General features: G+C 49.1%; 1 protein-coding gene across 3 annotated transcripts in view; it reads right to left on the minus strand.

Moving 5' to 3' along the window:
- The window catches only part of KIAA1211L (KIAA1211 like), a 362,116-nt gene that overhangs the window by 102,346 nt on the left and 242,552 nt on the right, over nt 1–17,218 (minus strand). For all 3 annotated transcript variants that reach the window (XM_029604772.1, XM_029604771.1, XM_029604770.1), the window contains exon 5: nt 1,816–1,980. In XM_029604772.1, coding sequence (XP_029460632.1) covers nt 1,816–1,980 — 165 coding nt within the window. The remainder of the gene's footprint in view (nt 1–1,815; nt 1,981–17,218) is intronic.

Below are 17,218 nucleotides of genomic sequence, written 5' to 3' on the forward strand. Positions count from 1 at the left end.
TAAACAACCCTGGGCAACAGGATGCTCCCTGTCTGCCTCCCTCTGCACTGTCATTAAAAAAAAACCCAAGTACCTCCAGCTCCTCCCTAGATCCCTGCTGGCCAAAACAAGGATACTGCCTGCTTGAAATTCCCCCACCTTCCTGTCCTAAAAATGATTTGACCTTTTCGGGGACAGAAGGGCAGGGCAGGCAGTGGGAACTGGATACCTGACAGGGTTTTTTTTAAAATGAATATTGGGAGGCAGAGACAGAGAGAGAGAGAAGTAAGGAATAGACACTTGGGAAGGAGGTATTTTTATTTTAGAGATTGAGTGCAGAGAGGGAGGGGGCATTGCCTTAGACCAGACAGTAATTTTTGTTTTTGAATTCTAGGCAGGTGGAAGGGTTATTAGATTAATTCTAGGCCTGGTGTTGGTTGACCAGAGTTAGCCAGCAGTGAATATCAGCACTAACAGTCCAAGGTTTAACCTTGTCCAGGGAAACACCCCACACCTCTTTTTTGCAAACCTAAATTTTATAAGTGCAATTGTGTGTTCAGACCAAATTAACAGGTCACTGCTATGGGGGGGAGGATTTAAAATAGCAAGGTTTACCCAGCTAACTTTTAAAATGAGCGTTAGTTAGCAAGACAAAACCTTTAAATATTGGCCTCTTTTGCTTTCACATATTTTTTATGCAAGTTTTCACTGTTAATACAGAACATTCAATGAATTAAGAAAGAAATTAAGAATGCTATCAATCTTATCTATGATTGTTTCACTAAACGGTATCACCATCATTTCAATTTTCTAGCACTCGTATGCTTTTCTATCACAGTGGGTGACCAATCTCTTTGTTAAAATGGCCCAAAGGTCTACAGTTTAAGGAGAATAAAATACTACTTAGCTCTATCTCCTTATCCATCTGGTATTATCTTGCCTTTTCCACAGCATTTTCAAGGTTACTGTGATTACATGCACTATTTATGTAGTACACAGTACATGGCTGAATACAGCATAGCAGAGTCCCTTATATTACAAACAAGATACAGTATTCAGCTGTACTGGGGAACAATTACGGTACCTTAAAAAAAATATGATAAAGAGATTACAATATCCACATTTTATACTGCAACTTGAAATCTAATTTAATTTACACATTATTGATTGCCTTTACAGAGATTCTGTTGAAATAAATTACAATCACATAAAACAAATAAAATGACAGTTAATAAAATCAATTACAATCCAACATAGTAAGATAAAAAAAAAAAACCCAGTAAATATCCTCCAGGACATCAAGTACAGTCCAATAAGGTAAATCATATAAAATACATATAAATGAATAATAATTTATTGTACTACACAATATATGACAAGACCAAAAAAAAGAAAAAAAGACTGTTGCTTAAAAAATGGACTATAGCATAGTTATCTCAGCAGTCAATAGCTGAGTTTTGATTGTCAACAACTAAATCTTCCATAGTCAGATTCAGCACATTCATCTTAAGGCTCTATTTCTTCTGCTAAAATCTTCTCTTTTATCATTAAAGGTACATAGACATCTTTGCAGGAGTTAATCATTCTAAACCAGTGGTTACTAAGGGTCATTGAGACTACAACTACTATTACTTGAGAACCCAGAAAGTTGAATTTTCAGGAAAGCACAATGATTATTCCAGTGCAATAGCATACATTTGTTCTAATATCCAGGCTAATTTGCATATTTGGGCTATTGCTGAAAACCAGGCGTTATTGGTGGTCATTGAAGACTGGATTTAGAAACCATTCTTCTAAATCAAACTCTGAAATTCTAGTACACTGAGAAATGTTTACCTTTGACGTGGTGTTGCAGCTAATTGTTTCATGTAGTAATGACATTTCCGGAGGACTTCTAGGTAATCCATCATCTTCTGAGCTGGTGCCAGCATCTTCTATCCGCTTGGCAGGAATTCCAAATCGAGTAGGAGGAACTATTTTTAACTTGTGCTGAATTTTTAACTGCAATATAGAAGGAAAGTTAATTGTAATTATTACTTAGTCAGGCTAAACCAATTTTAAAAAGTCTTTTGCCATAATCGTAGCAAAATGGTTGTGTTGTAATTTAGGAGTTTATATGTTAAGCACTAGAGATTTAATTATAGAATTTAGTATTTTAGTTTTCAATGTTGCTAAACTTTTGTATATTTGTTCTTCTCATGCTTATAGATGTACTGTTAATATGTAATAAATAAACCAATAAAACAAAGTATGATGCATTGGACAGAGTGCCCCACTTCTGGTTCGTTCTATAAACCCAAGGTCCATATTGAGAAGTATTTAGTTGGATAACTCAGAATATTTGGGCAATTATCTGGTTAAAATTTGGCAGGAAAAGTTAGAAGTGTTCTGGGGTCATAACTTGGAGGAGCTGAGTTACCCGGGCAAGTTACTCCGCTAAATCTAGTCATCCTGTAGACTTATCCTAAAGTTTACCGGGTAGACCTATCCAGTTAATTTAAGGATAGCTGGGTACAGTTAGAGGTGTGACTGCACTGCTGAATGAATATACAGGCTAAGTTAGCCAAATAGTTTTATCCAGCTAATTAGCCAAGTTGCAGAGTGGCTGATGAACCCCCACAGGGCAGGAAAAACTGATGCTGAGTGGGGGCAGGGTGAGATTCAGGAGTAGGGTGATGTGGGAGTGGGGAGGGGGATTCAGGGGCAGAGTGAACTGGTGCTGAGTGGCAGGTAGGAGGTATTAGGGGCAGGCTCAACTAATGCTGGGCAGGGGGGGAGAAGGGACAGAGTAGGGAAAGAGCAAGGGGGGGGAGTAGGGATAGAGCAAGGAGGGGGCAGTTGGGGCAGAGGGAAGAAAGGGGGAAGAAATGGGGGATAGAGCCAGAGTACCCACACAATTATTAAGCTCTATGGGGCAGGTTGCAGTAAATTATTGTAACCAAATTCCAAAAATCCTGTAAGTTACCTTGAGCATTCCTTGGTAAGGGAGCTAAAAATCCAAATTTCCCCTTCTTGGGAGAGAGAGCGAGAGCGAGAGACATGGTAGTGCGGGAGCAGGGAATAAGCAAAAGAAAGGAGAATGGGGAAACGTGAGCAAGAGAGGGAGGGAGGTACTGGTGTTGGGTAGGGGCTGGCTAGGGGAGGAGAGAGGGGCTTGAGGGCCCGGGGGGAGACTGGTGGCATACAGATGCTAGGTGGAGAGAGGTGAGAGGTGGGGCAAAGTAGTACAAGGGGTGCAGTGGGGGCTGTTATGATTGGGCTGATAAGCCCCTGTCATTCTTTTGGAAGGTGTGTGTGGGGGGGGGGGGCGGGAAGTGTTAGGTTGGGGTCATCAAGCTCCTGTGATTTATATGTATATGAAGGGGAATGTTTGGAGCTGCCTGTGTGTGTGGTGTGCTTTTTTTGTATGTTTTTAGTGGCAAAAGTTTTAATTCTAAGTTTTAAAATACATGGGTAGTCCTTCATGGTTCTCATTTATGAATGCTTATGTGCGTTTGGGGGGGATCGCCTTCTCCACCAATCCATCCTGACACGATCCCTCCTGCCAGCAGGGGGAAAGCACAGTTTCTTGCCTGCACACTCCTCTTCCGGCTTTCCCTTGGAAGTCTGAATTGAACATGGATCTACAGTCTCATAGGACCTGTAAGCCACAAGCAGTTCAAATTTTAGAGTGAAGCTGGCAGAAGAGATGAGTAGTAGTGCTCGCCTCTGGTGCTGAAGGAGTGAGGGAGGTGGGGGAGAAGAGATTGTGTGGTCCTCGCCTATGCTGACACACTATTTTCTTGCACTGTTTTTAAGCAGTACTAGTGTAATCACCATGCTCTGGCCAGGGACGGATTGGCCTATCGGGGGATTGGGCATCACCCCGGTGGGCCGGTTGCACTAGTCACGTGGTCTGCCGAGCGCGGCCGTGACAGAGCCGCGCTCGGCAGACCACGTGGTATCTCCTGGGCCCGTCCGGGGTGGCGAATCCCCGGGCCGGTCGTCAGCGGGAATCCGCCCCTGCTCTGGTATGTGTCTTTGTGTCTGTCAGAGTTTATGGATACATTTTATTCATACAGCTGTATGTGTTTCTGAGTGCCCGTGAATCACTGTGTATTTGTATGTGTTTTTCTGTATTGGTATGATAAGATGTAGCTGCGTCTACGTGTATATGAACAAGTTCAGCCCTGGATTAACCATGAAGCAAAATAAGCACTTTGCATAGAGCAGCCAAAGGAAGGGGGGGGGGGGGGGGGGGGACGGAACGGAACGGAACGGAACACCAGTGTGCTGAAAATTTTTATTTTTTTCTGTTGCCCCCCTAGTTATAAGTAAATAATTTGCTTATATGCTTACTATTTAGTGTTAAATAAAATCTTTTAAAAAGTTTATATTTAATATAGTTGTGGGGTCTGGCATCAGAAGAAAAATTTTAATCTCATTTCACTTTCATCACTTTTGAGTCTTAATGTCTTGTCAGTTAAGCAAGGGAAGGACTGAGGGGCCACCATTGTTCGGCTGTGCTTAGGGCATCAGTTGCCCTTAATCCGGCCCTATGTGACAGTAATGCACAAAGTGGTTAAAATAAAAAGGGAGAGAAAAATATTACACGCTTCATAGTGCTATTAATTTATTTATTTAAAAACGTTTCTATACCGTCGTTAAGTTAAATAACCATCACAACGGTTTACAGAAGGGCACGATAAAGAGAAATATGGGTGGTATAGATTACAAATTAATCATGTGCCATCATAGTACAGTAACAATTTAAAATAATAAACTAAGTGTGTAAGTTAATCCTGATTGTTAGGAACAAATTAGGCGGTTTGATTTTAACATTAATTTGCTTTTGTAGGTTACTAATAACAACTTCTAGCTTGGTGCATCCTTATCTATCAGCTATTTTTCTCCTTCTCTTTATCTTTATAAAATGCTTGTTTAAAAAGCCAGGTTTTCAGATTAGTTTTGAATAATTTCAGATTTGTCTGTAGTCTTATTTCGAGTGGCATGGTGTTCCATAGTACAGGACCAGCCAGTGACAGTGCTCTTTCTCTTACTTGCGTGAAATGTGCTGATTTGACAGAGGGGACAGTTAGAAGAAAATTATTCCTTACCTGCTAATTTTCGTTCCTGTAGTACCATGGACCAGTCCAGACGGTGGGTTATGTCCCCCGTCCAGCAGATGGAGTCAGAACAGAGCTCGAGAGTGGCACCTCATAGGCTAGCGCACCCTCTGCTGGAGCTCAGTATCATGAATAACAAAGCTGAAAATAGCCAGGTAAAGAAACAAGTTGGATCAAGGACCTGAAGTGAAAACCTCAAAAACAATAACAATAACAGGTGCGACCAGCAACCCAGGTCGCAACAGGCAAACTTGTGAGGAGCTGCAACCTCGAACAAAAACCAGGTAGACGAGGAAAAGTAGACAATAAGACAGCTATACAGTCAAGAACCCGAGCAGGAGCTTAAATCCCAGAGTGGTGGGCGTCTGGACTGGTCCATGGTACTACAGGAACGAAAATTAGCAGGTAAGGAATAATTTTCTTTTCCCTGTACGTACCAGGACCAGTCCAGACGGTGGGATGTACCAAAGCTTCCCTAAACCGGGTGGGCCCCCGAAAGCCCTGCTCGGAGGACCTGATCGCCAAAGTGGCCAGATCCCGAGGGAGCCAGGTGCAACCGATAGTGCCTGGCGAACGTATGCAGCGACTTCCATGTCGCCGCCCGGCAGATCTCCTGTGGCGAGACGGAACGAGACTCAGCCCAGGAAGTTGCCTGCGAGCGAGTAGAGTGAGCTCGGACGCCCCTGGGTGGGTCCCGCCCAGAACCGATGTAGGCCGCCGAGATGGCATCCTTGATCCAGCGGGCAATGGTCGTCTTTGACGCGGCGGCGCCCTTCTTGGGTCCCGACCAGAGGACAAACAGATGATCGGAGACCCGGAAGTCATTGGTAACCCCCAAGTAGTGGAGGAGCACTCGCTTCATGTCCAGGTGTCGGAGCGTCCGAGACTCCTCTGGAGAGAAAGCCGGGAGTTCAATCGTCTGGTTCAAATGGAACGAAGAAACCACCTTCGGCAGGAAGGCAGGCACTGTACGAAGCGAGATCCCGGCATCCGAAATACGTAGGTAAGGCTCCCTGCAGGATAGCGCTTGCAGTTCCGAGATACGACGAGCGGAGCATATCGCTAAGAGGAAAACCGTCTTCATGGTGAGATCCTTGAGAGTAGAACCTTGGAGAGGTTCGAACGGAGCACCCGCCAGGGCCCGGAGCACTAGATTAAGATTCCACGACGGGCAGGGGTCCCGGACCGGAGGCCGGAAATGCTGCACTCCCTTCAGAAATCGGGCGATGTCCGGATGGAGAAGGAGAGAAGTCGTGGACTGTAGCAGAACATTCAAGGCCGCTACTTGTACTCTGAGGGAATTGTACGCGAGGCCTTTATCCAATCCATCCTGTAAGAACAGAAGGATTAGAGAAACCGTCGCCTCCGTGGGCCGGGCCCCATGAGTGGTACACCAGGACTCGAAGACTTTCCACACTCGAACATAGGCAACAGAAGTGGAAGCCTTGCGGGCCTTAAGCATCGTCGAAATCACCGCCTCCGGATAGCCCCTGCGACGGAGGCGGCGCCGCTCAAAAGCCATGCCGCAAGACAAAAGAGTTCTGCCTGGTCGAAAAATACCGGACCCTGGTGCAGGAGCCGGGGGTGATGACCCAGACGGATCGGTCCGTCCACTGCCAGGAGTAGGAGGTCCGCGAACCAGGGACGTCGCGCCCATTCCGGAGCCACGAGAATCACGAGGCCCGCGTGGTTCTCTATCCTGCGAATGACCTTGCCCACTAGGGGCCAGGGAGGGAAGACATAGAGCAACTGGTCGGCTGGCCACGGTAGCACGAGAGCATCTACTCCCTCCGCGCCGCGCTCCCGTCGGCGACTGAAGAAGCGCGGGGCCTTGGTGTTGGCCGCCGTCGCCATTAAATCCAGTCGCGGAGTCCCCCAGCGGCGAACAAGGAGTTCCATCGCGTCGTCGGAGAGAGACCACTCGCCGGGGTCCAGCCGCTGTCGACTGAGGTAATCCGCTTGGATATTGTCCACCCCGGCAATGTGCGAGGCCGCGAGCCGGGCGAGGTGGCGTTCCGCCCATTCCATCAGGAGAGTGGTTTCGGTGGAGACGTGCTCGCTCCTCGTTCCGCCCTGACGATTGATGTAAGCCACGGTGGTCGCGTTGTCGGAGAGAATCCGCACCTCCCTGTTCCGAACCAAAGGGAGAAAACGCTGGAGCGCTAGTCGAACCGCTCTGGTCTCCAAACGATTGATCGGCCACCGAGACTCCTCCGAGGTCCACAGGCCCTGTGTGGCGCTGCGGTCGCAGACGGCGCCCCAACCCACGAGGCTGGCGTCCGTGGTCACCACCACCCAGGTGGGAATTTCGAGCGAAACGCCGCGGGCCAGGTGGGACGGCACCAACCACCACTTGAGGCTGTCCCGAGCCGCCTGAGGAAGAGGCAGAATCACTTGATACTCCTGTGAGACCGGTTTCCAACGAGAGAGCAGCGACGCCTGCAGGGGACGCAGGTGTGCAAATGCCCAGGGTACCATGTCGATCGTGGAAGCCATCACACCCAGGAGTTGTAGATAATTCCAAGCGGTGGGTTCTGTCAAGGACGCGAATTGACATATGTGCTCCCTTAAGGAGAGGGCCTTGTCTGCCCGCAGGAACACCATGCCCTGTTGCGTGTCGAAGGTCGCGCCCAGGAAGTCCAAGCGTTGAGACGGCACGAGGGAACTCTTGTGGAGGTTCACGACCCAGCCCAGGGAGCGCAGGACCTCTAAGACCCTGGCCACCGAGGCTTGTCCATGCGAGAAGGACTTTGCCCGCACCAGCCAGTCGTCCAGGTAGGGATGCACTAAGATCCCCTCCTTTCGAAGGGCCGCCGCCACTACCACCATGATCTTGGTGAAGGTCCGCGGAGCCGTCGCAAGTCCGAAGGGTAGGGCCCGAAACTGGAAATGCTGTCCGAGAATCTTGAAGCGAAGGTAACGCCTGTGGTCCGGGCGTATGGGGATGTGTAGGTACGCTTCCGTCAGATCCAAGGAAGCCAGGAACTCCCCCCGGTGCACTGCGGCAATTACCGAACGCAGTGTCTCCATGCGAAAACGGCTGACCCGCAGGGACCGGTTGACCTCCTTCAAATCCAGTATGGGCCGGAACGACCCGTCCTTCTTGGGTACTACGAAGTAGATGGAATAGTGCCCCGAGCCCACCTCGGCGAAGGGGACGGGCACGATAGCCTCTATATCCTGGAGTCGGTCCAGAGTTTGCTGGACCGCCATTCTCTTGAGCTCGGAGCCGCATGGGGAGAAGAGAAACTTGTCCCGTGGCGGACGGACAAATTCCAAGGCGTAGCCGTGCTGGATGGTGTCCAGGACCCACTGATCTGCGGTAATGTTTGCCCACTCCTCGAAGAATTCCGAGAGTCGACCCCCGATGGGGGGACCGGAGGAGTGGGCCGCTCTGGCATCATTGGGTAGATTTGGCAGGGGTATTTCCCTGCCCCGAGCCCTCTCTCGCGGGCCTCCGCCCGCGAAAGGAACGCGACCAAGGCTGTGGCCTGCTGGGGGCTGCGCGAGGACCCGGCTGCCGGTACGACCTGTAACGTCGCTGTGCCCTAGCTCTGGTTCTGGTGGAGGCAAACGCCCGATAGGGTCGCTGTCTATCCTCGGGTAGACGATGCACTGAGTTTTCTCCCAGCGATTTGATGATCTCATCCAGATCATTGCCAAAGAGAAACTTACCCCTAAAAGGCAGGGATCCTAAACTCGACTTAGAAGAGGCGTCAGCCGACCAATTTCGAAGCCATAACAGCCTCCGAGCGGCCACCACCGAGACCATGGAGCGGGCCAGCACACGGAAGAGGTCATACAGAGCATCCGCCCCGTAAGCGATGGCAGATTCTAGACTGTCGGCCTGGGCGGCCTCATCCGGAGGCAACTGCTGAGACGTCAGGAGCTGCTGGACCCAGAGCAGACTAGCCCTCTGAGTCAACGAGGTACACATGACGGCACGCATGCCTAGGGCCGAGACTTCGAACACTTTCTTGAGGAACGTTTCCAGCTTGCGGTCTTGCGTGTCGCGTAGGGCCGTCCCGCCAGTGACCGGGATCGTCGTCCTCTTTGTCACCGCTGATACCGCCGAGTCCACCTTAGGAAACCGGACGAGATCCAAGAAATCCTCTGGCAGCGGATACAATTTTTCCATGGCACGGGAGACCCTCAATGACGCCTCGGGGGCGTCCCATTCCCCCGTGAGGAGTTGCAGGAAGGATTCATGTACCGGGAAAGCCTTCGCCCGAGGCCTGAGGGCGGCTAGAACTGGATCTCCTTTCTTTGAACACGTAGCAACCGCTGGGGCCACCGGTGCCGGAGGGTCCGGCGGCGGATCCAAATCCAGCTCTTGCAGAGTCTGTTGGAGCAGATCCTGCAGCTCTTCCCTGTGGAAGATTCGTAAGGCGCGCGGGTCGTCGCCTTCCGCTTGGACATCCAGTTGTGCCGGATCCGGAGGGTCCGAAGGGTCACCTCCCGTCGAGGAAGCCGCTCCCACAGCACGAGGCGGGGATGGCAGAGCAGAGGTCCCTGGGACTGCCCCAGCCGGAATCCGAGGCCCGGAGGGTGGTAAGGCTAGCTTAGGGATCTTGGGAGGAGAGGGCCCTGCTGGAGCACCCCCCGGATCTGACAGACCCTGTAAATATGCCATATGCATTTTTAAAATGAAATCAGGGGAGAAAAACGGCAGACCGGGGGGCGCGCCCGAAGTAGAGGCCTCCTGAGGTAGGCGAATCGGCAGGCCCTCCTCGGAGCTGCGCGGGAGACGCGGTACGCCCCGAGCTGCAGCATCCTCCTCCTGCGCGTTTGCCGCGCCAGAATCCCCCTCCAAAATGGCCGCCATTCCCGCCCTCGGCGAGGAAATGGCCGGCCCACGCTTCCCGGGCTGCGGGGAGGGGGGCGTCGGGAGCGAACCCGAGCCGTGCGCGGCGTCTTCCTCCTCTGGAAGGCAGCGCGGGCAAACCCCCTCCCGCGAGAGACGAGACCCCTGCTCTCCGCAGGACTCGCAACGAAAAGAGCGCGGCATCGGCACGCCGCGCGAGAAGGACGCCTCGGGGGGGGCCGAAAGAAGATCGCAGCGCGGGGGGGCCGAAGTGGCCTGCACAACCCGCCCGAAGAGTCCTCAGGCACCGGCGGGAAATAACCCCTGCCGGCGCGCCCAGGCCCGAGAGAGAAGTGCCGGGCCGCGGGACTGACAGTCAAAATCGCAGAAGCCGGCGCCACCGGCTGAAAACGCTGAAAGGCAAAATCACAGAAACCAAACTTACCCAAACGTGAGTACAGAACCGCAGGAGGAGGCAGAATAGAAAACGGAAGGCACGCCTCCTCAAAAATTAACCTGACAAAATTTGTCTTAAATTTTTTTTTTTTTTTTTTTTTTTTTTTTTTAAACTAACTTGATCCAACCTGTTAACAGAAGAAGAAAATGACAGGAAGAAACTCAAGAAGAGCAAAATAAGTCCGAAAACCTGTCACTCTGGGGAAGCTCTGGTTTCCCCAACTCACATCTGCTGGAGTCAGAAAGATACTGAGCTCCAGCAGAGGGTGCGCTAGCCTATGAGGTGCCACTCTCGAGCTCTGTTCTGACTCCATCTGCTGGACGGGGGACATAACCCACCGTCTGGACTGGTCCTGGTACGTACAGGGAATAGAGCTTTATTTGCAGATCTCAGGTTTCTTTGTGGTACATGCATGCGCAGTGCCGTGTTAAGCCAGTCGGCTTTTTCATCGTGGATTAGTTTATGGATTATACAAAGTGCCTTATATTGTATTCTTTGTTCAATTGGAAGCAAGTGGAGTTCAGCAAGTGTTCCTGTAATGTGGTCACTCTTTTTTTTGCCAGTCAAAATTCTGGCAGCGGAATTTTGATAAAATTACAGTGAATAGAGAGGACCTTAACAAGGATGGTCCGTACTCTCCCTGGTCAGATCGCATTTCTGGCATTGCTGCTGTTTCTCCTGTTTTAGCCAGGATTATATAGAATTTTTCCTGCTCATTCTTTTGTGGGAAGTCTTACATTTTCTCTTTTAGTGTTTGGAAATATTCATCTCTGATCATTTTGTATTTTGCACAGTTTAGGAGGAAATACATTTATTTCTATTTCTCTGGTATTGCACGGCACACACAGTCTGGCTTCTTAGAGTTTCTAGTTCAGCTTTTGTCTGTATATTTACATTTCTTGTTTGTGGTCTCTTTTACTGTATCTGGTGAGATTCTCTCTGTGTTCTCCTTTTATGACCAAACAGAGGTATTCTGCCAGCGTATAGGTTATGTATAGGGGTCAATAACAGAGAAGATAAATGAAAAAAATATCAGAATCCTCCCAGTGAAATACAAATGTAATTGAAAAGAAAAATTCACTGTGAGAAGAGAATGTTATGCTTTCACTTGACTCTACAAAAATGTGAAAAAACATTAGGTTTTTTTTTAACCTATGATAGAAAAATGTATATCAATGCCTGATTTTCACTTATTAAAAAATTGTTAGGAAATATATTCATACAGAAGAGAAAACTAAAAGCTGAGCATTCAGTACAAATTTTCAAGAAAAAATTAAAGACTGAACTATATGCACAGACATCTGGGCAGTTCTGGTCACCACATCTCAAAAAAAGATATAGCAGAATTAGAAAATATACAGAGAAGGGCAACCAAAATGATAAAGGGGATGAAACAATTCACTATGAGGTCAGGCTAAAGAGGTTAGGAGAGGAGTGGAACAAGTAAATGTGAATCGGTTGTTTATTCTTTCAAAAAGTACAGACTAGAGGACACATAATGATGTTACAAAGTTGTACATTTAAAACTAAAATGATAAAAAAAAAATTACTCAATGCATAATTAAGCTCTGGAATTCATTGCCAGAGGATGTGGTGAAAGCTGTTAGTGTAGCTTCCTTTAAAAAGGTTTGGACAAGTTCCTAGAGGAAAAGCCCATAAACTATTAAGGTGGAGTTGCAGAAATCCCTCTGATAAGCAGCTTGGAATCTATCTACCCCTTGGGATCCTGCCAGGTAACTGTGACCTGGATTGGCTACAGTTGGAAATATGATACTGGGCGGGATGGACCTTTGGTCTGACCCAGTATGGCAAATCTTATGTTATTTTGCACTGAAACTACAGATCTTTGAGTATATTAGTCCAAGACAAAGGCTCCTATCAACTGATATCCTTATCTGTATCTGTTGAGCTTAAGAGGAAGCAGCGAGGGCCTACCGAGCTGCGATTATAACATGGGGGAAACAGGGCGTGGGATAGGCAGCAAGAGAGATAGGGGAGGGAGGGGAAGGTGAGGCAATTAGGTGGGAAAGGGAAGAATATTGGGGACGGGGGGTAGTTAAGTGGAAAAGGGTGGGTAACGGTTAGGTTCAAATCTGAGTAAGGTGATAGGGTAGCAAGCGTGACATAGGTTAGGAGAACAGCAGAAGAGGAAAGCGGAGAAAGGGAAAGGAGGTCAAGCAGCTTGTTGTCGTCCTGCGGTTAGCGATTCAATAACAAAAGAACAAATAAAATAAGAAAATGCAGATAGGGGGAGAGAAAGGAGGCAGAGGGGGTCCTAGTCGATCGATGGGAAAAAAGCGGGGTCGCAGGGTGGCAGTGCATGACCCGCTGTGTAGGGAGGAACATGGAGAGGAAGAAATGCATCCGACTCCAGAGGAGGGAGTTGAAGCGGGCATGAGTTTAGCAGCGGAGTCCAGTGAGAGTGGCCCCGAAGCTGAGAGCGGAGAGGAGAGGGTGGCCGGGGAGGAGGAGGCCCCCGCGAAGGTACAGGAGCAGGCCGAGTTATCATTATACGCGTCGGGCGCGGAGGTGGAATTGCCGGATCAAATGGAGGGAGGTGCGGTCCTGAAGGCAGGGTCAGCGAGTAGGGAGACGCGAAGGGAGTTCGAAGGGGCGCAAGGGGTGACTCCGGGGGGAGCAAGGAGACACTCGATGGAGGCTCTAAGGGGAGAGGAGATACGGAGGCGGATGGAGCATGCCAATTATCGCCGGTCTGGAAGGCAGGGATCCACCAGTGCGGGACCAAGATGAAGGTTGCCCGGGTCGGAGGAGGTGAGACCGGACAGCGAGCGACGGGCAAGAGGCCGGAGCCATGGCGCAGCAGGAGACAGCGGCCAAGAGCTCTGGGGAGGAGAGAGATGTGGAGTACACATTGCCCAAATGTGCGGTGAGTGTGGCAGGTGGCCCATAGTGTGCGTGCGCGGCGAGTGGCTAGGGCGGGTAGGCGTGAGAAGGAAAACCAGCTTGGAGAACTGAGGTTTCTCGGGAGGGAGTGGGGGAAATATAGGCATGCCGGCGGAGCAAGGCAGGGGCAGGGAGCGAGGCGGGTAGGTGGGTTGCATGCAGAGAGGAGTCAGGAGACACCAGCTTATGCACTACAGAGAGAAGGCCAGGGGCGAGAGAGGTGTGCAGCGAGTGCGGAGACGATGGGTGCTGCGAGAAGTATGTTTTGTGTTTCAGACGCTGAGGAATGGATTGAAGTGACGCATGTACCAGGTGCAGGGTGGCACAGCAGCCCTGAAGAAGGGGCATGCGGTGGAGGGGCGGCAGGAGATGGGACCACGGCATGGCGTACAGGTGGAGGAGAGGTGGCCATGGGGCCCAGCAGAGGAGAAGGTAATACAAGCACCACCAAGGCAAACAAAGGGCATAAATCGAAGGGTAAAAGAGAGCAGTCAAATTCGTAGAGCACCAGTTCGGATAGTAGCTCAGACTCAGAGTCCGAATCTGATTCCAGCAAGGATAGCAAGGTGTTTAGAAGGAAAGCGGCAGGGCCATCCCAGGACATGGGTCATCCTGCACTGGCATATCTCACTGAGCTTTGGGAAGGGGTGCCCAGTAAACTGAGGAGAAGAATAAAGAAACAAAGATACGTGAATATTTTGCAACTGCTCGAGGGTAGAAGGGGCGGAAAAGGTAGGAAGAAGGGTAGCAAGAAAAGGAGAGGTTCAGAGCCTGGGATTAAAGTGGCTAAGAATATAGTGAATTGGGTGAGGGTTTTTTCTGGTTAGCCAGCATAGTGGGGCATTACCAACCAGGGTTACATGGGGCATTGCTGTCATACGGTGACAGCATTTTGGGGGCGTTCAAGGATTACGAAGGTTGTGCGTGGTTCAACTACGATGAGAAATTTAGGGAGAAAATGGCGGGAAACAGATTCATGTCATGAGGTACGCAGGACATTAACTTGTGGTTGACGCAGATGACCAACAAAGGGGGAAGGCAAGGGAAGGAAGCCACAGGAGGGAGGGTTGGGGGGGAGGGGGGTGCAGAAGGCATGGGCACTGTAGCTATGAGTGATAAGCGTGCAGGAAAAACAGGGGCAGTGATTAAAGATGGCAAGGGCATGGGTGCTCAGAAGGACGTATGCTGGAGGTATAATAGAGCCACCTGCTTATTTCCCGATTGCCAAGTTTCGACATGCCTGCAGGACCTGCAACGGGCCCACCCTAGCACGAAATGCGTGTGGACATCCAAGGCGTAAAATAAAAAATAAAAAAAAAAAAAGAAAGAAAAACAAATGAATGACTAAAATAGGTAGCAGGATACGAAGAAAGGGGGGTTAGATAAAAAAAACAAAAACAAAAAAAACAACAGAATCCCACCAGGATTCTACACAACTCAAGGGGTAGAAAGGGGACAGGGCAAAGACAGGGGGGGGGGGGGTGAAGAAAGGGGGCACGAGTTTTCGAGTTAGGTAGGTCACGGTGCATAATTTCCTTCCATGTAAGGTTGGACGAGCGCACGGCGTGTCGGAGTACGTCTAGCGACGATTGGAGGACAAGAAGAAAGAGAGTTAATTTAAAGCTCGGTGGCTCCTAACACGTGGAAGAGCTATGTCAGAGGCAATGAGACTGTGTCCGCTTATTTACAGGAAAGGGGTTGGCAAAGGGGAATGGGGATAGATGATCTCTTAGTGGGATTCGTGTTAAAAGCAAGAAGGGAAGGGGTTGCAGTGGGAACGGTGGTAGCTCAATTGGCGGGATATGCCTTTTTTCAGAAGATCGAAGGCAGGGGTAACCCGACGGGCAGTTTTCGCTTACGGAGAGTGTTGAGAGGATGGAAGAGAGGTGTGAGGGAGCTCATGGATAAACTGTTGCCAATTAAATATGCAGATCTAAGGGAATTTTCATTGCATTTACCTCAAGTGTGTTGGTCTGAATTTGAGGTTGCGTTGTTTCGGGTGGCTTTCTTGTGGGCCTTTTTTGGGGCAATGCGGGTTAGTGAGTTAATAGCCAAATCTCGGTTTAATGTGGAGGGACAAGGTATGGATGTCAGTTGTGTTAGAATGGGGCAAGACAGTATCACATTACTGATTCGCAAGTCTAAAACAGATCAAACGGGAAAAGGGGCGTATATACGATTAGGAAAAGCGGAGGATTGGGTAGTTTGCCCGGTCAGAACAGCCAGATTTTATTTACAGGTACGTCCAAGCAAGTTGGGTCCTTTTTTGGTGCACGAGGACGGGTCAGCGCTCATGCAATACCAGTTTTCAAGGGTTTTGAAGGGGACTAGGAGGGTAAAAAAAAAGGGGGGGGGAAGGGGGGAATCTCAGTTAACTATTGTCTTCTTATTTTCAGAGAGCAGGGGACGCATGTACAAAAAGGGATGCGCCTGGATCATGGGCCATTCCTACATTCATAGAGTGCAACAGCGGGCCTTAAAACGTCCGTACGGTGGACATCTGGACTTGGAATGGAAGGGATGGACTTTAGCGTGGTTCAGTCAGAGAGGAATGCGATGGGATGATCTAAGAGCCTTTTTACAAGAACGCACTGAAATGTGGGGGGCACCGAATATCCTAGTGGTATATCGCGGGGGCAACGATATTGGGTTAAGGACATGCCGAGCTTTGCTAACGTGTATTAAAAAAGATTTGGTGCAGCTAATGAGCAGATGGCCACAGATGCGAATTGGGTGGTCAGACATAGTCATTCGTTTAAGAAACAAGGAGGAAGCAATATGGAATACTGGGGTGAAGAAATTGAATAGGCAAATGGAAAAATGGATGGGTTGGGAAGGTGGGTTTTGGATAAGGCATCAGTGGTCATGGCAGTGCGAGGCGGGTCTCTTTAGCGGAGACGGCGTTCACTTGTCAGAGGTCGGCATGGACCTATTTAATAACATGTTGCAAGAAGGGCTAGAAAAAGAGACTGCAAGATGGTAGAGGTTTAGCTTAGAGAGAGAAGGGCAGGCCGCAGTGGGGGGAAACATACCGACTAGGTCGGTAGTTTTGTGGTGGTAAACCTGAGCCCAGTTCATGTTTACTGTTAAAAGGGGTGTTGGGTTAGGGAAAGGGGGGGGTGCCCCGTGTAGTTGGGGGGGCTGCTACACGGGAGGACCGCAGAACCGTGGGGGCGAAGGTTCGCGGTCAAGCTTGCTCTCGCTGGAATGAGGCGGAGCAGGCAGGGGGAAAAGGGGGAGGGGGCGGCTCCACCATTGGGGTTTAAGGTGGTGGAGGAATGGGGGCATGGATTGAGGGGAGGAGGATAAAGGGGAATGCCTTGGAATTTTGTTAGATGTTATTGTTAGGGCTCGGGTTATGTTGCTAATAAACTGCGGCCGATTTAAAAGCCAAACAGTGTTGAGTTTTTATTGGGGTAGATGGGGGGCACACAACCGCGCACAATTGTTTCATCCCTATGTTAATGTAATTAGAAAAGCAGAGCATTTTGGTATTGTCTATTTTTTTAAATGAATGTTGTTACCCGATTTGAATGGTGGATAGGTGGACTATAAATTTCTTAAATAAATAAATGAATACATTGCTTGGAATCTATAGTCTTCCAACTTGGTCTGTTTTCCAATCTGCACTTCCCAATAGGAATATTGCATTGGTGTTCTAAGGCATATTACAATGGAGTGAATATATCCTTAATATTTTCTATTCCTTGCTTCTTTTCCTACTCCTATTTTTCCTCTCTGTTGCAGTGCTGCCTTTTCATAGGTAGAGTTGTACCTGTTTGAATTCTAGGAGTTCGTGCTATTTTGAGTATGATGTCGGTATATAAAAACAAATAAATAAATAAATAAAATATAAGTTCAGGGTGACTTTTTTGCAAAGTTGTGTGTTACTTCACAATGTTCCTGGTAATGGAGGCAGCTTGTATCGCTGTTTTTTTTTTGTATTTTTTTTAAAATGATGTAGTTTAT

The sequence above is a fragment of the Rhinatrema bivittatum genome, chromosome 5 (genome assembly GCF_901001135.1).
Source record: "Rhinatrema bivittatum chromosome 5, aRhiBiv1.1, whole genome shotgun sequence".
NCBI lineage: Eukaryota > Metazoa > Chordata > Amphibia > Gymnophiona > Rhinatrematidae > Rhinatrema > Rhinatrema bivittatum.